General features: G+C 43.7%; 2 protein-coding genes across 4 annotated transcripts; both read right to left on the bottom strand.

Annotated features, from left to right (window-relative positions):
- Positions 1-254: 254 nt before the first annotated feature.
- Positions 255-7,599, bottom strand: LOC141639520 (DUF21 domain-containing protein At5g52790). Of its 3 annotated transcripts, none has more exons than XM_074448630.1 (13): positions 7,427-7,599; positions 4,123-4,209; positions 3,953-4,029; positions 3,791-3,874; positions 3,521-3,634; positions 2,688-2,774; positions 2,407-2,546; positions 2,239-2,326; positions 2,030-2,103; positions 1,814-1,929; positions 1,478-1,725; positions 1,139-1,185; positions 255-852 (listed from the first exon to the last, which is right to left on the bottom strand). In XM_074448630.1, the coding sequence occupies exons 2-13, from the start codon at positions 4,190-4,192 to the stop codon at positions 540-542; spliced, it is 1,458 nt and encodes a 485-aa protein (XP_074304731.1). In that variant the 5' UTR covers positions 4,193-4,209; positions 7,427-7,599; the 3' UTR covers positions 255-539. The 3 variants fall into 3 exon arrangements, with proteins under 3 accessions (XP_074304731.1, XP_074304732.1, XP_074304730.1); XM_074448631.1 differs by lacking the exon at positions 7,427-7,599 and adding an exon at positions 6,695-6,779 and having other exon boundaries at positions 371-852; XM_074448629.1 differs by lacking the exon at positions 7,427-7,599 and having other exon boundaries at positions 371-852; positions 4,123-4,402.
- Positions 7,600-8,925: 1,326 nt separating this feature from the next.
- Positions 8,926-10,125, bottom strand: LOC141639521 (F-box protein CPR1-like). The gene has a single exon (XM_074448632.1). The coding sequence runs from the start codon at positions 10,123-10,125 to the stop codon at positions 8,926-8,928; it is 1,200 nt and encodes a 399-aa protein (XP_074304733.1).
- Between the last annotated feature and the right edge of the window lie 10,935 nt (positions 10,126-21,060).

Below are 21,060 nucleotides of genomic sequence, written 5' to 3'. Positions count from 1 at the left end.
AGCACACTTGTTAAAAAATGAATGAAAATAAAAACATCTCCTTCCGAGTTAGTAAATTCTAAATTTTCCACGTATATGGTAAAAAAATATGGTGAAATATTCTCCCGATCTTAATATAAAGGTTCAAACCTCTCTTTTTTTTGGTGTAAAGGGAGCCTCAAGGAGTCAAGGGTTATAGTTGACGGAGTCAAACCCAAGTCAAGCTAACCACCACTCACGACTTTACTAGCTAAGATAGCTGACATCTAATAAAATAGTGAAAAGAGTATGGATTTTATTGCGGTTTTGAATGTTCATTGTCTAATCACCATAGTAAGAAACTAGTCACCTGTAACATAAGAGAGCCATTTAAAAAAAAAAAAATCAAGCATGCTATTAAGGTATCTCATAAACTTAAAAGAGTTGCTTTTGTACAACTTTCATACAAAGAGTCTTAAGGAACTAGCTCATGAACCTTGCAAACAATAGCAAATTTTTCGGTGTATGCAAACACAAACACACAAGATTCACAAAGCAGATCCTGATAAACTCTTAGACGATCACTGGTCGGGCTGTCGGAGCTTCTCATACGAATTACTCGATGACTGCTTCAGTGGAGAACTTTGCGTGGGAGTTCCGGGATATGTTATAGGAGAAGCCAGCCTGGATCTCATGGGAGAGCTTAGTAATGTAGGTCTTATCAGTGGTGAAGGAGCATAAGGTTGAATAGGCGACCTTAAAATCGGAGTGTTATGGTACGAGGAATGAGGTGATGCTACTGGGGTCCTCAGACTTGGATAAGGAACTCGTGTCGGTGTTGCTCTAGAAGATCTTGGAGATGCTCTTAGAGCAGATAGCATATTGATTCTGATCCTGCAATTCCATTTTAGGCCAAAAACACGAAATTTATTTTCATCCCACGGAATGCAGCTGTGTCAGTCATAGCCATGGTCAACCTCAGTAGACATCAAGGCTAAACATAATTCGAAAAACTAGGAGAGGCAAATCAACAATGCACTAGAGTAATTATAAAAAAAAATCGAGGATTTTTACTAAAAGTTCAATTTTTTTCCTGCTAGCCATGTCACTCATTCATTAGTAGACATGGTGTAGTTCAGAGTTCAACTTTGTATGTATGTCCAGAGAATGTATATCTTACCTGTTGTGAACATCGACATACTCATCAGTCTCATCATAAATCTCTTCCTGTAATTCAGCAAAACGGACAAAAGACAGATTTATAGTAAGGTACCGGAGTTGTACTGTATCCCATGCACAAACTGATAAGAAATGCTATAAACCATACTGCCAAATTATGTACACACAGTAACAAATAAAAAAAAATGTACGATGCTTTCTCGAAGGACTCATTTATTGTTTGATGAATATTTAAGTTGGTCTCACAGTGAGACGGTTTCAAACAAGACTTGCTGAAAGCTCAGAAGCTGGCTTAAACACAAACACAAAAAGAAAAGAAAGATGCTCGGTTTCAGATTACCTGCAGTAATTCCTCCATAACATCTTCCATGGTGATAATGCCGATAACTTCTTCATTAGAATCTGGAAAAGATTCCAGATCAGGTGCCTGCAGAATATCAATATCTCCATAGTGTAGTATCACGCTTTTTCCTAGCTCCATTGCATCAATCATCGGAAGACTATAAGCTGAATTTTCAGCTGAATGTACAACTGAAGCATTTTTTGAGGTTTTCTTTTTATCTTTTTTGAGATAAAAATGATTTGTACCTGCGGATTTGTATGTATCATGTTAGAGTCAGTTATAAAAACACGAGGAAATCATAGGTTTGCTTCACTAAATCGGATAATACATAACCTTTTGTATCTGACAAATTCTTGATCTCGAGTTCACTCTTCACAACTATACCCATATGGAAGTGACCCTTTTGAAACTGATTTAGTATATCATAGAGGGGAAATTTATCATAGAATCTGCATTAATTACAGCATGTGTTAGAACAGATCGTCCGGATCGCTAGAGTGAATATATTACAGTTGAAATGAGTTTCATAGAACTGAGAAAATCTCAAACCTGAAAATCTTTCTGATGGTGAGGTTTCTGATTGGAGTTTCATCTTCGGGACGACAAGCAATCAAATTCTTCACCTAAATTCAAAATTGTACATGCAAATTCTGCTAAATGGAATGACTAATAAATGCATTCAAGAATATATTATGATACTACACTGCCTACACAGTAATTGAAAAACGAGCAAATATGAAGAAACACTGTATCCGTACCAAAATAAGGCCTATGATGTTTGATGGGTTGCCAGAGTAGATAGGCACTCGACTATGTCCGTTCCTCATAATCAGCTCTATGGTCTCCCTAAAACAAAAATCGTCAACATAGATATAATGCAACAAAAAATCATGGGAGGAAAAAGTAAAACATATGAAAAAGCATACTTGTCGAGTTTAGCGTTTATGTCCAGGGAGAATACTTCAGACAAAGGAGTCATTGCATCTTTGGCTGTTTTTTCGGATAAATCTAAAGCTCCTCCAATGATAGTAGTTTCATCATGGGTCAGCTCTCCGCCTTTGCCTGCCTGATTTTACCAAAATATTTTCACAGTGAAATTTTATTAATCAAACATTTTTCGGAATCGTATAACTGAAAGATCCTGCTGGTTGGATCATTAAGTCACACTGGACTTTCAAGTTAAGAAGCGGTTATATAGATCACTAACCTCATTGGCATGTAGGCCTACAAACGTTTTCAGTTCCGAGCGTCTTAGCAGAGCGGAATGTCCTTTTCCAAGCAGCAAGTCTAAAAGCTGTCATGGTAACACAGAAATATGTAGTTCATTCTTCCACCTTCACAACTTCATATGTTCATATTTTACACTAAGAAAACAAAATTTTCAAGACAGTAGCTTGCAGGAGTACGATCTCCTAAGACTATACACAATGAACTGTTTCATGTCGCAACCTTTTTTTTTAAAAGGCGCAAGGCAGACCAAGGAGACGCAAGGTAAACCTTAAGGTGATGGCGACCTATTATAAATATTCCTATTACGCACCCTCACTCTGTAATGCAGCATTGTCCTTTTTTTGTTGGTTGGATGACCAACACGTACAGAAGTAATAGGTAAGGGTAATAGAGCAAAGAGAAGGGAAGGGCGTAGTAAATTAAAAGAACTAAAAGGTAACTACAGAAATTTTACAATACTGCAACTCTCTAGATTCGATGTGTACAACTGTACATAAGGCACCCCGAGGTGTTTGGTTTGTACCTCACTGATCCTTACCCTTTTGCGCACTTCTTCTAGGCTAAGGTCACAAAGATTTTTGATATCTAGAACCTAAAAGTTGCTAATGGCACACTTCTCTTGTTTATTTCTATTCTTCCTCAGATACATATAAATGTTAAACAAAACATTTCAAGTTGGAAAGAAATTAACCTACAGGATCGTTATCACCTACGACTAGACATGATGAACCCTTTTATATCATAGCCTGATTTAGGATATCTCGACCCTAAGAAGCTGTTAATGGATTTTCTTTTGACTAATATAATTACCTTGCTGATTGGATAAGCGATGGGCAGTATAATGATGACTAGAAGACGGACTAAGACGGATAGTTTTGCACCCACGCTCAGTCCATACTGAGAGCACACAGCTTGAGGAATAATCTGCATCGCAATAGAGTTACTGTGTTGTTAAACTTTACGAATAGTCGAATACCATCATGGATAACATCCAAGACCTGAACTGCTGAAGCCAGGGAAAAACAAAAGAAGAGATAAAATTCCGGGAGAAAGAACTGCTAGTAGTGTATTCTGACTTACCTCGCCAAAAGCAAGAATAAGCGTCACTGATATCAAAATGGATATCCATGCTGGAAGAATTGAATCCAGGAAAATTGGCAAAGCCTACAAGAAGAAACATAATGAATGATAAAACTAAGGAAAACGACTATCAAAACCTCAATATTTGATTTGTGAACGTACCTCCATTGCCATGGCATTATATATGAGGAGGGTGCAGAGAAGTAGGTGCTGGTTTTTGACAAGGGGCAAAATCTTCTCTGTAATTAAAAAAATACCAGAGAAATGAGTAAACATAATCTCAAGGTGAAATAAGAATAGAATAGACGAAAATCGAAAAATCCTAAGTTAACCTGCATTTCTCCTGTCCTTGGGCTGACCAGACTTTGCAAGAACCTCAAGGTCCACAAGACTGAGGGACATAAGTCCTAAGGTAAGACCTGACATAAGACCAGCAAAACAAACAAGCGCAATGCATGTAATCAAATAAACCCAAAACATTGTCTCACAACATGGTACATCATTCGCGGCCATCCTTTCTGAAAATATATACTTGCATGCAAGTCACACTAGGCCTTAAGTATGGTTTTTTATCAGATGAAAACCGAAACTGTATTAGGTTAGAGGCAGTTAAGGGAAATAAAAAGCTTGATAAGGATGTTCAAGAAACAATTTGGAGCTGAAATGAGGAAGTTCAGAGCTTTATATAGAACTAGAGTCTATGAGTCGAGAATTCTACGAGAATTGGCTCAGGCGCCAAAAGGTAATCAGACAAATTAACAGGAACAACAGCCAAATTCCAAAACTCAACTGCCAAAAGTGAAACATGACTTGTCTTATTATTATTATCTTAAAACAACATTGTTGGAGAACTGAAACATTAACTAAAGGACCCTTGATAGAAAAGGCAGAAATACAGAAGATGCCGACAGAAGGACTCGATACTTACCCCCTCCTGAGAAGAATTTCTATCCCAAAGCGAAAAAATGGACAAAAACAGTTGAAAAAAAAAAGGCTAGCAGTGGCCTAACAAAATTCGAAAAGACAGACGAGGCAAAACTAGGTAGATTGGTGAAGTTTTACCCCAGTAAATAACTCAAGGGCTCCTTAATCTTTCATAATGTCCTTTTCAGAGTCCAACAACAATGAAAATTACGTTCATTTTGGGGACATGAGCTATGTATCCAGAAGACTAAGACTGCAAGACATGCATCTTGCATGTCATAACCAGAAACTAGACTTCCATTTTGAGAAAATAAGACTACTATACAGAGTGCCAGAGGAACTTTAAATCATGATTTAGAAGTCTTGAATAGTTTTATGGTAATAAGCCTCAAAGATTTTGTTGCCAGGAACTATGAAGACATGATTTTATTTGTTACGGAGTAATTAATTTCCGGGGTGAGTTAATAATCTCAAATTTTGTCAATGAACGCTATACTTTAGTCTATACCTTCATCACTGCATTACCGAGCTGAAAGAATTATCTCTGGAAATTAATTGTTAATCCTTCCACATAACATATAATTATTATAACCGAAGATGTCTTAGCCTCCTGGTTAAGACGTAGGTATTATGGATAATTGGTTCAACCTTAGAATCCCCCTCCCCTAGTTTGTAATACCCGTGCTTCATTTGACACCGAAAAAAATCCAATTGTAGCAAGCATGCTATGAGGCAGAGGCACGCATTCCTAATGATTTACTGTATGAAGTCATAATCTACCCTAAACACTTCCAAAGGAATTAAAAAATCATGTCAGCAAAAGAAAGACAAGAAGAGGCATCCAAGAATAGATGTAGTAGTTGTATAAAAGTACCTATGAATGCTAACAATGCTACCTGAATTGATTAGCTAGTATGTAATCCACAAAGAATCATGCCCTTATTTCAGTATAAATCTTTCCCATTAACATATTAACCACACAAAGGACCATAATGTTAGGTGCACTAATAATTTTATATTGAAAATGGAAACTTCCTGGATATTGCAGATTTGCAGGGCTACTTAATCAGCTGTATTAGTAAATAAATTATGCGTTCGACATCATTTTTACCTACTGAGCCGCCCAAATTGTACTAAACCGTACCAGCTCAATTATAGTCAGATCAATGCTACAAGCTAGAATGTCAGCAAGGGGATGTCGATTACTTTTCACTAGGAAAGGCTGATTTGAAAATCAAGGCACATTAAAAAGAGCTTTCTGCAGATAATATAAATATTCATATTACGCTCCCTCACTCAAATGCCCATTGGGCAATGGTTAGTTGTGCACGGACTACCACTTCGAGTTTTGAGGGGTTTTGAGTCTCCTAAGATGTACTTGGCAAAATAAATATTCCTATTAATTAAAAAGCGGAGTAAAGGGAGGGTCCGACATATGTAGTTATTCCTATGTGGCGGTCCGGCAGAGTAATAAGGGAGTTTCGGATATGAGATCAATGAACAAACCACACATTTGTTTTTCTAGTTGCATTACCATGAAACAAGGTTAGGGACATATAAATCAACTATACACAAACCATTACTCTTTTACTGCATTAACTATTACTCGCCCGCAACCACTGACAGGTATGCACGCACTGGATAAACTCCGAGCATACGTGATAGTATAGCACACAAGCCGCAAAACGCATGGTGGCACTAGTATATCATGACCTTTCGTGGAGTGGAAGGTTGGTGCTTAACCATAGGGCACTTCATAGAGTTTCCAAACATTAAAGAGCGCAGCAATATAGTAAAAAATTAAAGGGCAAAGAACAAAAGTAGAATACTAAAAGGACATGAAAAAAATAAAAATACTTTGGCAACTTCTGACTTCCAAAAGTATGAGGATCTCCCATAGATAATAATTGAAGAATTATTGCAAGAAAGAGCTTTTACTATCATTTTATTATTGCATCAATTAGATTTGAGATTGCTTACCTTTAACACCTCTCTACAACAACATTATCCCCGTGCCACAATGGCTCTTGCGGCGGGAGGCGGGAAAAGAGGGGTTGAAAGTACGCAGTCTTACCCTTATGTTAACAACACAAAGAGACTATTTTTGCATGACCCCAAGATGAAAATTTTTGCGTAAAACATTAAAAAAACTATATTTATAAATGGTAATATGCGAGTCTTATGCTCACTCCCATAGAAAAATGGTTTTACATTGTGAGACACTCATTTCCAATAAATCAAATTGTGTTTTTATATAATGTGTATAAACTTACAACCAATTCACATACTTTGCATAAACCTCCTTTTTTTTATTCACATTATAACCTTGTAATTCATAGGAACAATATGTAGATGTCAGCTAGTACAATCAGTAAAGTTATGAAATGAGGTATTTATCAATCGAGTTCAAATCCCGTTAACAACAAATTAGATAAATACACATAACTAATAAGTAGTAATAAGTATGAAAAGGCTCAATCTTTATTAGATTAATAATATGCATAAAGTACAACATAATCTAGGATTAATCCAATCTTTTAACCAGGGCCACAAATCTAATGAATTTTGCTAACCAAACACACAAAAACCCACATTAGATTACGTCTTAGGACAACTAAAGAACTCATTTTTAATTAATACAGTAACAATATACAATTGAAAATTAAGAGCACAAAAGGGTAAATTAACGCAAAAAGTAACAATGGTGATCACCTGTGTTTGGTAGAAAACAAAAAGGGAATCGTCATTATTCTCCGACAAAACAGCATTCATCCGCCACGTGGCATCTTCTTACGTCCTTCATTCTTCCATTGTTAAAGCCACAGACAGCGTTAACGATAATGGAGATTCATTGTTTAAGTTAGCCTTGGGACTTTGGAGTGCTTGATACTGTGCTAGTCGATGGTAGGAATTAGTCAAACGGTTGGTCTCGATCTCTTAGACAGGTATATCCGTTTTAAAAATTAAAACGGAGTAAAAATTCGATTATCTAAACTGAGCCGACATCCGCTCTAAATTTGATCCGGACTTTTAGATATCTGATCCGAAATTTAGGGTTGGATCGGATCTGATCTGAAATCTTTGGTATTTTGATAAGATTTGGATATTAGAACTAAAATATTTGAATATCCGATCTGAAACTATATTTTTCTATTATTAAATATTTTTTTTATCGTTTATTACCAGTTTTTTATTTAACGGGTGTGTATAGATTGTAATCTTTATATATTAGGGTTCTAAGAAATTTGCATCGTTGTAGTATTCGACTCTTATTTTAATTCATCCCATTTTTTTCCATATTTTTTTTAACTTTCAGCTTTATATTCGTCCCATTACAGATATGACATGAACAAATCCCCTAATGACCATATCTACTTGCTCAAGACAAATTGATTTTTAATGCAATTTTCCAGGATGAACTCGTAATCATGAAGCTCGTTAGAAATTTTAGGGGTTGCTAACCAAATTGATAAGAAATTTGCATGGTTGTAGTATTGGACTATTATTTAAAAAAAAAAATTGAAGGGATAACTATTATTTTAATTCGTTCCATTTTTTTCCGTATTTTTTTAACTTCCAGCTTTATATTCGTCCCATTATAAATATGACATGAACATTCTAACCGGAGTCCCTTAATGACCATATCTACTTGCTTAAGGCAAGCTCGTTAGAAATTTTAGGGGTGACTAATTGATATGGATATGAATCACTACACTTTTGTTTATCACTCGTATAAATATTCGAGATTCAAGTGATCCATCTCAATCTCTATAACCCATTATTCGGAGAATCCAAATTCCCTCCCATTTAGATGTGCAATAGTTTCACCATTAAATTCCTCCCATAGGTGGTGCTTATTGGATGGTAATAGGACCTTAAGGACACTCTTGTCTCCTTCTCGATGGGTGCGGACACGCCGCCATGGCGTTAAAATGGCCCTAACACTAACCAAATTGATATGGTTATTAATAACATTATTCGATTTTAATCTCAATCTCTAATTACGAATTATTCGTTATAGAGAATCCAAATTCTGTGACCACTTAATTTAGACGTGCAATAGTAACTAAATCACCATTAGGATTCCTGCCATGTATAGAAATCTTATGCGTTGGGATACTTATGACATACACAAACAAGAGGCCTATTAGTAAAAAGAAAATTCGAGCAAATACTGATTTATTGAAATTTCGGAGAATATTACAAGAGTACTAATTATAATTGCCTAAGTTGAGGAGATCGTCGATTCGAGCTTGAATCACATCATCGCGAAAAAATTCCGTCGGACACTCGCTCAAACTAAGTGTAAAAGAAGTAAAACTTTGAAGATGTGGTGTTGAAATAAGACTGCTTACACATACCCATGGTTTACCCTCACGGATGCGCCGTATATATGGCACATCAACCTTAGTCGTCGAGGTGTCTTGAAGATCGTACCAGAAAGGTTCGACTGTAGTCCTGACAGTATGAAAATAATTAGCTAGCAAAACTCGTCCTAGTTTAAAATCAATCAACCAGATGTGCCACCCCCGATAACGAAAGGCACCGGGAGGATAGCTGTGCAGCTTAGTCCAAGAGTCTGCAACACCGTACTCTTTCATTACCCATATTTCAGCAATGAAATCAACTATACCGTCTTTATTATTTGGCATATGTAAATATAATAGCCCATCTGAAACAATCATATCACATCCAGTCCACGGGTAATTATCCTTACTCGTGCTGGGTATCGATATCTTCCCGAATACTTCAGTGTGAAGATCAAAACTAACAATGTAACAGTCACTATATCTCAGAATCCAATGTAACTTGTTATTTGTAGAGACGCCAGCTCCAAAAGCGGCCGTGTGTATTGGAACACCACCCCAGACTTCTTGCCAGAAGCCGATTCCTGAACTTAAAACATAAACCCGATTAAAGAATGGACTAGACTCAATATTGACTATCTTGTAAACCCGACTGACGTAATCATAACCAAATCCATAACCATGGGAATTTGTAGAATTGGTTGTTATAATATCAATACGAGGTGGAATTATCCTACAATCACCCCAATTGTTTAAGGGATCGCATAACCCGAGGCAGCCACGTTCAAATCGTAAACAAATCAAGCCGTTACAACATCCGACAATAATAACGGGAGCGGGAGCATGTGGTAGTAGCTTGCGGTTATTTGTAGGTTGAGTTGCATCAAAGTAAGTGTAAGAGGAAACATTATAGAAACTAGGAACAACCAAAATCGTGTCGTCCGAGGTAGGGGATACAAGGGTACGTTTATGCTGCAGATTAATGAAGTCACTACTGTTTATCAGATCGTACCAAATTTTCGATACGCACTTGAAACGTAACAGAGACTTGGCTGGAAGCCTTGGTAGTATGTTGTTATAGATTATATCTTCAAGAGCTCCCATTGTTGTTGTAGTATGTTTATCAGATTTGTATCCGAGACATTATATATATAAGTAGGACATCGAGTTTTTGTTTTCAAACACAACTAGTGTTGTACTGTTGTTGTAGCATTAGGAAACCAAGTATTAAAAAAACAAAAAAATTATGGAGTACGGAGTATAAATACAAAAAACCAAGTGGTATCCTACTTAATTACCACTAATATTGATGTCCGGCACGTCCGGATTACTCTAATTACCATTAAAATTTATTTTCAATTAAATAAAACTATTTTAAAGTTTTATAATTTATAAATTTATCTTTAATATATTTTTCTATGTCATATCTTTAAATTACGATGAAATAAATTATGAGACAAATTTACTACTTCCGCTATTAATATTTTACTTAAATCGATTAGTTAGCTAATTGTTCATATATATATATGCTTTCTTTTGTTGTTAGTATTGTTACTTTTATTACATTCGTTATTACTACAGTTACTTTTATTACTGCCACAGTAATTATTGTTACATTCACTACTGTCACATGAATATTGATAATTTAACTAACTTCCGTTGTTGCTTCTATTATTTTCACTACTCCCCTTACTAATTAAAACTAGTGTAGATCTCGTGCCAATGCACGATATTTTAGATTGACATGTGTAGAGAATTTAACAATTAGAGCTAATAATAATATACTCTATAAATGAACTTTGAATTTTATTTTTAATCATCTACTGTTCCGGGTGTAATTTCCAGAGCAGTTATTAGTTACCACCCGTGGCTTGTAGAATAATGTCTTGAGTTGAACCCTTCTTGCTTCTGTCGTCCCTCTCGGCCTCTCCTGCAACAATGAACGAATCGAGGGCTTGGTTTGTGTGCCAAGCGTACTCACTCCGACGCCCAAGTCGGTAAACTTAAAGGATTAAGGCGTGTTACTTGGCTAGATACGTATTGTAGAGAGATTAGGGAGATATTACTGAGATGAATAGTGTATTTAGGTTTTAGTCGTGGGATCCCCTCCTCAATGAAGGTTGAGGAGTATTTATAGGCTTTCACCTTTTCACGTAGTGCCAAGTGGCCAAGTGGCTAGCAGGTGGAAAGACCGATCTACCCCTCGGCCGAGATACCTATGGCGGGCCGGCGGGCCGTGTTGACTCGCCGCCGAGGGGTCTTGGATATGAGTACGCGGGTATGTGTCCCGGTGGCGGTTGTCACGCCGAGACCAGCTAACAGCCGATGGGCCGCATCGGCCAGTCAGTATAAGTCGTTGACTTGCTTGTGGATATCTTTGACCTTGCTCAATGTGTTGACTTGGTCGGTGGTGCGAATATGCCCCATCAATTTGCCCCCAGCGTAGTCTATGCCGTGGTATGGGCTCCGATGTACGTTGAGCATATATTCTGCATAAGTATTTTCGAAAATTTTTCTCAGATCGACTTCTTCTTCTTCTCGCATCGGCGCGGCTCTTGTTAGGCCGTCCGTATACCATATCCCCCTCCACATGGATGCGTAAAGGGCATCCGATGTGGAAAAGAACATGACGCCGGCCGAGACCAATCGAGAGTCTTGGTTGATTTTGATTGCCCCGGCCGTGCTTCCTGGCTTGGTTGATCGGTGGCGGCGGTGACCGGATACCTAGGAATTTGTTTGAGGAAGATGAATAGTCGAAGAGATGTGAATGGGCGTGTTGAAGACGCTTGGTCACGGTTGCATTGATTGACGTTTAACTGTTGCGACGATTGACATTCCGTGGTTGCATGCTCGACACGTGTCCGCTTTCGCCGATTGGCCGTCGCTTCATGGGCTGTGCTCTGATTGGTCCTTCTTTATGGGCTTTTTTCCTATAAATAGGGCAGTTTTTTCGTGATTTTGGTCACTAATTTCATTTTCTCAAATTTTCCTAAAATCTTCATCTTTCTTAAACTTTCAAGGGCTTCCTTTTCTTCCAATCTTCGTCTCTTTGATCCGTGAGCACTTTTTCCTTTTAAGGTAAACAAACGAATTTTTCTTTTATCTTGCTAGTAATTTGTCAGAACATGTCTTCAACGATCTTTGGACCTAGTGGGCCTGTGTCGGAGGGTCATAGGTCTCCTTCTCCCGAAGTTGATCCTCAAATTCTGGAGGAATGGGAGGATGAAGATTCTTGTGGTGATTTTGGTGATGATTTCGGTGAGGAGGAGGAAATATCTCGTCCTAGTGAGGGGAGAGATGCGTCATGGATCACGGCTATGTCTGTAAGATCGTTCTTGACCGTGCTTGGTCCCATAAGTTTGCCAGTTGTTCCGGCGAGAAACTTTTCGAGGGCCATTTTTTCTTTGGTAGAGGATATGAAATTGTTATCCCTGGGGAGGGTCAGTCCGTCTGTTGCCCCCCACCGGGCCACACCGGCGTGTACATGCGGCATTTGGAGTACGGGCTCCGGTTTCCGTTGAACGGGTATGTTATGGCCATAATTAGGGCTATGAACGTCGTCGTTGCCCAACTGCACCCGTTGGCCATGAGAACCATAATCGGTTTCGTCTGGCTTTGTCTCTTTAAGGGAGAGGCTCCGACGGTGAATTTATTCCGCCGACTTCATCATCTTAAACCATCGATCTCTGGCGCGTCGGATGGTATAGTGTGCAAACGGAGCGGGGTTATGTCTCTCACAAACTCTCTTCTTGCAAGGACTGGCGGGGTCGGTGGGTGTACGTTAAGGTGCTGGACGACTATCCGCGCCCTCGCTCCTTCCAAAGACCAGTTAATTTGCGGTGTGAGACCGGGGGCGGAGCATGACGGATGGGTCACCCGAAACATCGAAAATGGACGCCTTGACGGGTCCATCCAAGGAGGACGAGAGGTCAAGGCGATGAGGCTCTTCGAGGTGGATAAGAGTGGGATGCCGAAAAGATGGATCCCTCGACGCAGATCATTCTTCGAGAATGAGCCGCTTTGCTATGTTGGCCTCATACCTAGGCCCTTGCGCAGGGTGAGTGGGGTCGGTGTGAGGCCCATCACCGCTCTCAATGTTCCTGTTTTCTCGGACCTCGATTTATTTCCTCTACTTGACTCTTGCTTCGTTTCTTTTGCAGACCACTTTGGACCGGACCTATCTGAGGACCTTCTTCGGAGAATGGGGCTGCACAAAGATAAAACCGTTGCTAACTTGCATCCCAAGGCTCTAGCCCATGATCGTAGGACGTCGCCGAACGACCTTATGGAACAACGGCTGAAGGCCTTGAGCAAGGAGGAGGCGCAGGCGAGGGTTGTTAGCGGCGTAGTGCGTCGGACGCGAAAAACGGCGTCGACAGCGGTTCCCGCTCCCATCCCCTCCCCTAAGAAGGTGGAGATTGTTGACATTCCCGATGAGGGGGATTCTGACGCGGAGGGATCTCCCCTTATCCGTAAGAGGAGAGGGACAGTTTCTACCGCTGGCAAGGAAGTGCCTCATCTGGCCAAGAAGGCCAAACACGGTACCTGTCTAGCTTGTGGCTTAAATTTAGCCGTGTCATTAGGTGTTTCTGGTAAGTCAATGTTGATACTGATGTTTTAATTGAATTTCTGCAGACCAACCGCAGTCGGCTGTTGCTCACGTCGGGCAGCTGGCGGTGGGGTCCTCTGCGCAGATTGGTGACCAAGGCGCCGCCGTCAACCCTCTATCCCAGAAGGCTTTCGTCTCCCAGCCGCGGGTTAGTGGTCAAATTGTGACCACCGTCCCTTCATCCCAGAAGGCTTCCGTCTCCGAGCTTATAGAGGAGGGCACGAAGCTGATTAGGGAGCTGGCGAGGTGGAACGTGGCTACCGGTGCTCGTCTCAGGGAGCAAGAGAAGGCCGTGGCTCGGGCTGTTCATGAGCGTAACGCCACTAAGCAGGTGGCTGCGTCGGCGAAGCTTGAGCTCCTCAATGAGCGAGGGCTTAGGGAGAAGCCGAGAAGGCGCTCCTGGCCGAGAGAAAACTTAGGGAGGACGCTGAAAAGGAGGTCCTTCTTGGAGAGGGCTAAGGCAGAGTCTGCGGCGGCCGAGGCTGCGAAGCTGCTGGAGAAAAGTAGCCTTGCTCAGAGGCGTGCTGACCTCTGTCTCCAGCAGAGGGATGAATACAGGGGTCTGTTTAAGGCCCAGGCGGAGGTGATTCGGGGCAAAGAGGCCATCATCAAGCAAAAGGAGGTGGACATCAATATGCTCCAAACCGTCATGCTCCCCAAACTGTGCGCCGAGTTCCGGGACTTGGCCGAAGACGCTGCTAGGGAAGTTATTGGGGAGCTTTTCCCTCTTGATGGTTCCTTCCCGTGGGGCAGGTTCGACGTGCTGCTTGATGACAAGCTCGAGGCTAAGGAGAAAGCCACGGTGGAGAAGGCCCAGGAGGCGGCGAAGGCGAAGATGGAGAGGGAGGCGGCCGCGGAGAAAGCAGCTCTTGCTGAGAAGGCTAGGATGGCTAAGGAAGAAGCTGAAAGGATGAGGGCAGCTGAGGATGCCGAGGCCAAGGCTGAGGCTGCTAGAAAAGCTGCTGGGTTGCCTACTGGGGAAGATGCGGCTACCGATATCGATGGCGGCGAAACGAACTTTAGGAGAGCAAGTTTACAGCAGATCTGTTTCAGCTCCTCACTACCATGTGCTGCTTGATGAGAACAAGTTTACAGCAGATCTGCTTCAGCTGTTCGAGGGCCAATTACTCAGCCCTTCCTCCCCGCTATCTCTTGGTATATGAACATAATTGTAGCTTTTGCTTTTTGTACAACTTTGGTAGGTTGTGCTTCGGCTTATCCCTGGGGGGACAGCCGTCGTCTGTATTCTTTTCACTTGTAATCTTGTAACTTATCTTCTAATAATAGTTCGTCTCTTTCGCCTTCGGCCTGGCCGAGGTCTTTATCTTATCTTTGTCAGAGTTATCTTCCTGTATTCCTAATTGAGCGCCCTTTTTGTTCTCGCCTCGGCTTGGCCGGGGCCGTTTTAGAGTGCGTATCTCAACTGTGTTTCAACGCTTCCAAGACACTTCGAATGCTTTTGCGAGTGTAATGTGCGATGGCTCTTGTCGGATTGACCGTGGGAGCCGGCGTTGGTTTCTTAACGGAGACTGCCGCTCTTGTCGGTACGACAGTGTGAGCCGGCGTCTGTTTCTTGATAGCGTGTTACGTGGCGTCTACCACTTGGAGTGACTGCGACGGAGTCTACCTCTTGGGGTGACTGCCGTGGCGTCTACCACTTGGAGTGACTGCGACGGCGCTAATGTCTTGATGGAGACTGCCGCTCTTGTCGGTATGATAGTGTGAGCCGGTGTCGGTATCTTGATAGCGTGTTACGTGGCGTCTACCACTTGGAGTGACTGCGACGGAGTCTACCTCTTGGGGTGACTGCCGTGGCGTCTACTACTTGGGGTGACTGCGACGGCGCTAATGTCTTGATGGAGACTGCCGCTCTTGTCGGTATGACAGTGTGAGCCGCGTACGTATCTTGATAGCGTGTTACGTGGCGTCTACCACTTGGAGTGACTGCGACGGAGTCTACCTCTTGGGGTGACTGCCGTGGCGTCTACTACTTGGGGTGACTGCGACGGCGCTAATGTCTTGATGGAGACTGCCGCTCTTGTCGGTATGACAAAGTGTGAGCCGGCGTACGTATCTTGATAGCGTGTTACGTGGCGTCTACCACTTGGAGTGAGCTGCGACGGAGTCTACCTCTTGGGGTGGCAGCCGTGGCGTCTACTACTTGGGGTGACTGCGACGGCGCTAATGTCTTGATGGAGACTGCCGCTCTTGTCGGTATGACGGTGTGAGCGGCGTACGTATCTTGATAGCGTGTTAACGTGGCGTCTACCACTTGGAGTGACTGCGACGGAGTCTACCTCTTGGGGTGACTGCCGTGGCGTCTACTACTTGGGGTGACTGCGACGGCGCTAATGTCTTGATGGAGACTGCCGCTCTTGTCGGTATGACAGTGTGAGCGGCGTACGTATCTTGATAGCGTGTTACGTGGCGTCTACCACTTGGAGTGACTGCGACGGAGTCTACCTCTTGGGGTGATCGCTGCGTGGCGTCTACTACTTGGGGTGACGACGGCGCTAATGTCTTGATGGAGACTGCGCTCTTTGTCGGTGTGACAGTGTGAGCCGGCGTCTGTATCTTGATAGCGTGTTACGTGTCGTCTACCACTTGGAGTGATCGCGACGAGTCTACCTCTTGGGGTGACAGCCGTGGCGTCTACTACTTGGGGTGACTGCGACGGCGCTAATGTCTTGATGGAGACCGCCGCTCTTGTCGGTGTGACGATGTGAGCCGGCGTCTGTTTCTTGATAGATAATCGATGTGAAAATTTTGCTTGGATGGAAGGCTTGGATGGTTTTTCATTAGGTAAAAACATGCGTTGGGGTGTCCACGACTATTTTGGGCACCTCCGCAGCTACATAAATTTCTACGAGATTGCCAATGCCCTAATGGCTCATCACAGTACTCCTCCCGATCGGCCACTAGTTGCATCCATGAGGTCGCCTTCCCCGCTGTAAGGACGGGCTTTTTCCTTTTTCGGACTTCCTTGCCTCTTTGAGGGATTGCATGTTGCATCCTCGGGCGGCTATCTGGATGTTGATCACCTCATCCTTCTCGTCTTTGGAGACGAGCTTATGCGCTTCCCCGGTCCGAGACGTACGGCGGTGTTAGGGCCCGGATGGACATCACCGCGTCGGCCTCGCTCAGGGTGACTCGGCCTATGAGAACGTTGTAGGCGGACGAGCCGTCAATGACCACGAACTCGGCTAGGACGTTTTTAGCCGCGTTCTTTTCGCCGAACGTCACCGGAGTCCGATTGATCCCGCGGCACCGGGCCGCTCCGGAGAAGGCGTATAGGGGTTGGTGCGGGGGCTCAAGTCCTTGATCTTCGTGCCGAGGCCGAGGAAGCATTCTCTAAACATGATGTTCGTGTATGCGCCCGTGTCAATCGGCACCTCTTGACCAGGTGGTTGGATATGTCCAAATTGACTACAAGCGGGTCGCTGTGAGGGGCGATGACCCCTTCGTAGTCCTTTCTTCCGATAGTCATGTCGGGGATGTTTGCGGAGGGGATCCCTGAGTTGGGCACAAAGTTGATGGCCTGGTATAGCTCGTTTAGGTGTCGTTTGTGCCCATGAGTGGACCCTCCGTTCTCGTTGCCACCGATGACAACGTGAATCACTCCTATCCGCTCGAAGACGGACTTCTTGTCTGAATGCCGGCGTTAGTCTTTTGACCTTTGCAACGTACTTGCCGAGGCTTCCCTTTCGGATCAGTTCCTCTATGGCATTCTTCAGATGGCGGCAGTCGTTGGTTAAATGGCCGGTGTGGCCGTGGTACTCACAGTACTGGCTCGTGTCACCGTCACTTTTTGGCTTGGGGGGTCTCTCCCACTTCTGGCCCTCGTTTTTGCTCAGGGCGAAGACCTCGGCGGCTGATACGACGAGAGGGGTCTTTTCACTATACCGCCTCTGATGGTACGTTCCTGAGTTCCATCCGGCGCCCGCCGAGTCCTGTTTCCGGTCGGATCTGTCCGACCGTGATCTATTATTCTCACGGCGTCTTCCATCGGACCGCGAACCGTTGTCGTCACGGCGTCCTTCGTCCTGATTGTCCTGCCTGTGACTCTTCTTTTCTGAGTGTTCGGCTTCACTGGGATCTACCCGTGTCTTGTGATAGTCTTCTACCTTGATGGCTTGGTCGGCCAACTTCCCGGCGGCGTTCAAGCCCGTGCCTCCGCTCTTGATGAGCTCGTTTTTAAGGCTCCCCTTGGGAGGCCTTTCATCGATCGAAGGCCGCCGGGGATTAATTTCTCGAATCTGCTGGACCTTTCCATCAAACCTCTTCACATAGCTCCGGAGAGACTCGCCCCCCTCCTGTCTGATAGTCAGGAGGTCAGATGTCTCTACGGCTCTTCTTTTGTTACAGGAGTACTGGGCTAGGAAGGCATCCTTTAGATCGGCGTAATAGTACACCGAGCCGTCGGGAAGCCCTTTGTACCAGCTCTGAGCCATCCCATGCAAAGTTGTTGGGAAAATTCGGCACCAGACCTCATCGGGCTGCTCCCATACCGACATGTAAGACTCGAAAGCCTCAGCGTGGTCGGCTGGATCACTATCTCCCTTGTATGACAGAGGTGACAACTTGAGCTTATGCGGCACCGGGACTTCCAAGACGTAGGCGTTGAGGGGCTGCCTAACCACGTGTCGAACGACACGCGGCGACCGGCTCCTCGCATCCCTACCCTGGCTCCTCCCCCCGTAGCGGGAGGGGCTCCTTCTTCGACTTGGACTTCTTCTCCAACTCTGCTGAGTCGGACTCCTCTGGCTCCTTCGGGGTGAGCCTCGTTCGTGTGGCGGGGACGCTGTCCTCCCACGAGTGTGGGAAGGACTTAGGTCTACCGCGCCCACTTTGGGCTCCCCCGGCGTCTTGGCTGGGTCGGCTTCTCCTAGTGCCCCGTTCAAATTTCTCGGAGTCACATTTTGGGCCCTAGCCTCCTGGACAGTTTCTGCCGCTCTTGTCGGCGTGACAGTGTGAGCGGGCGTATTACTGATTAGGTCCAGGAGCATCTTCAGCTTTGCTACGTCAACCACCTGTCCCATGATGGTGACCTGGTTGGCTGGCACCGGTGTGTCGGGTATTATTGGCATCCCGAATTCTGGTTGAATTACTCCGCCGGTGGAGGGTTGCTCGACTCCAGATTTGTGGACGACATCATCGTGGTAAAATTCGGTTTCGTCCGTCACGAATACCTCTTGTTGTTTCGACATTTTCTTAGCTTTTTGGGTGGGTTTTTGTTGATTTGTTGTTTTTTTGTTTGGGAATGAATGTGACTAGCTTCTAGTGTCTTTCCCCACAGACGGCGCCAATTGTTCCGGGTGTAATTTCCAGAGCAGTTATTAGTTACCACCCGTGGCTTGTAGAATAATGTCTTGAGTTGAACCCTTCTTGCTTCTGTCGTCCCTCTCGGCCTCTCCTGCAACAATGAACGAATCGAGGGCTTGGCTGTGTGCCAAGCGTACTCACTCCGACGCCCAAGTCAGTAAACTTAAAGGATTAAGCTGTGTTACTTGGCTAGATACGTATTGTAGAGAGATTAGGGAGATATTACCAGATGAATAGTGTATTTAGGTTTTAGTCGTGGGATCCCCTCCTCAATGAAGGTTGAGGAGTATTTATAGGCTTTCACCTTTTGTCACGTAGTGGCCAAGTGGCCAAGTGGCTAGCAGGTGGAAAGACTGATCTACCCCTCGGCCGAGATACCTATGGCAGGCCGGCGGGCCGTGTTGACTCGCCGCCGAGGGGTCTTGGATATGAGTACGCGGGTATGTGTCCCTACCGCGGGTTGTCACGCCGAGACCCAGCTAACAGTAGCCGATGGGCTGCATCGGCCAGGCTGTATAAGTCGTTGACTTGCTGTGGATATCTTTGACCTTGCTCAATGTGTTGACTTGGTCAGCGGTGCAGAATATGCCCCATCATCTACAATTCTTAATGTGCAAAAATACTAAGAATAAAAATAGACGAATCTTACATTTTTACTCGGAATAAGTTTATGATTAAAAAAAATAAGATAAGATTGTTAGTTTAATTATAAAAAGTTATGCTTATTTTTATGCATTTGAAGCATACAACTATTTTTTTTTTTTTAATTTTTGTTACAATATACAAAGTAACAATTTAAACAAAGTAAAAAATATAAATAAGAAAGTGAAAAGCACACATTGATTTTAATAATATGAGTAAAATCTGCATACCTTTTAAATATAAAATTTACGACATTTAAGATATTGTGACACATAGAGACCATATATTAGGTCCAATACATATCTAGAATAAGGGGCGGTTCTTGGGGGGGGTGGGGGGTGGGGGGGTGCAGGGGGCGCCGCACCCCCAAAATCAGAAATAAATAAATTATTGTGCAAAATATTTCATTGTTGTTTGTTTGATTTAGTGGTAAGAAGCATTTTTTTTTCAGACGTATGTGAAATGTATGAAATTATATTATATTTGATGGGGCATATTCTGTGCCCGCTGACCAAGTCAACATATTGAACGAGGTCAAAGATATCCACAGCAAGCCAATGACTTAGACATCCCAGCCGATGCAGCCTTTCGGCTGCCACCTGGTCTCGGCATGGCAACCTACCAGCCGGGGCACCTACCCGCGTACTCATATCCAAGAACCCTCGGCATGGAGTCAACCAGGCTCGTCGGCCTGCCATAGGTCCCTCGGCCGAGGGTAGATCAGTCTTTTCACCTGCTGTGCCACTTGGCCCACTTGGCCACTACGTGACAAAAGGTGAAAGTCTATAAATACTCCTCAATCCTCATTGAGGAAGGGATCCAGAATCTAACCTAGGAACCCCTTAAATTGGTATTATCTCTCTCATCTCTCTACAATACACGTCATCAAGCAACATACTACTTAATCACAATAAGTTCACTGACTTGAGCGTCGGAGTGAGTACGCTTGGCACAAAGCCAAGCCCTCAGTTTGCTCGTTGTTGCAGGAGAAAGCCGAGGAGAGCAATCAAGGCTAGAAGAGGCATTATTCGACAAAGCTAGCGTGGTAAACAAACTTGATTCGGAATTCATACCCGGAACAATTGGCGCCGTCTGTGGGGACCGATACTAGAAGCTAGTCATTCCCAAACAAAAAAAAAAAAAAAAAAAAAAACCACCCAACAAGCTAAGAGGATGTCAAAAGAACAAGAGGTGTTCGTAACCGAAGAGCCCCTCCACCCAGAAGATACCGTCCACAATTCTGGAGTTGTGCAGCCCTCCACCAGCCGGATAATTCAACCGGAGTTCGGGATGCCAATAATGCCAGATACGCCGCTGCCCGCCGACCAGGTCACCGTCATGGGGCGTGTGGTTGATGCAAGAAAGCCGGGCGCTCCTGGACCTAATTGTCGCCGCGCTCCACACTTGTCACACCGACAAGAGCGGCGGGACCCGTCCAGGAGGCTAGGGCCCAAAAGGTGACTCCG

The sequence above is a fragment of the Silene latifolia genome, unplaced genomic scaffold (genome assembly GCF_048544455.1).
Source record: "Silene latifolia isolate original U9 population unplaced genomic scaffold, ASM4854445v1 scaffold_426, whole genome shotgun sequence".
Lineage (NCBI taxonomy): Eukaryota > Viridiplantae > Streptophyta > Magnoliopsida > Caryophyllales > Caryophyllaceae > Silene > Silene latifolia.
The sequence above is the reverse complement of the archived record's forward strand: the minus strand, read 5'-3'. Positions and strand labels throughout refer to the sequence as shown.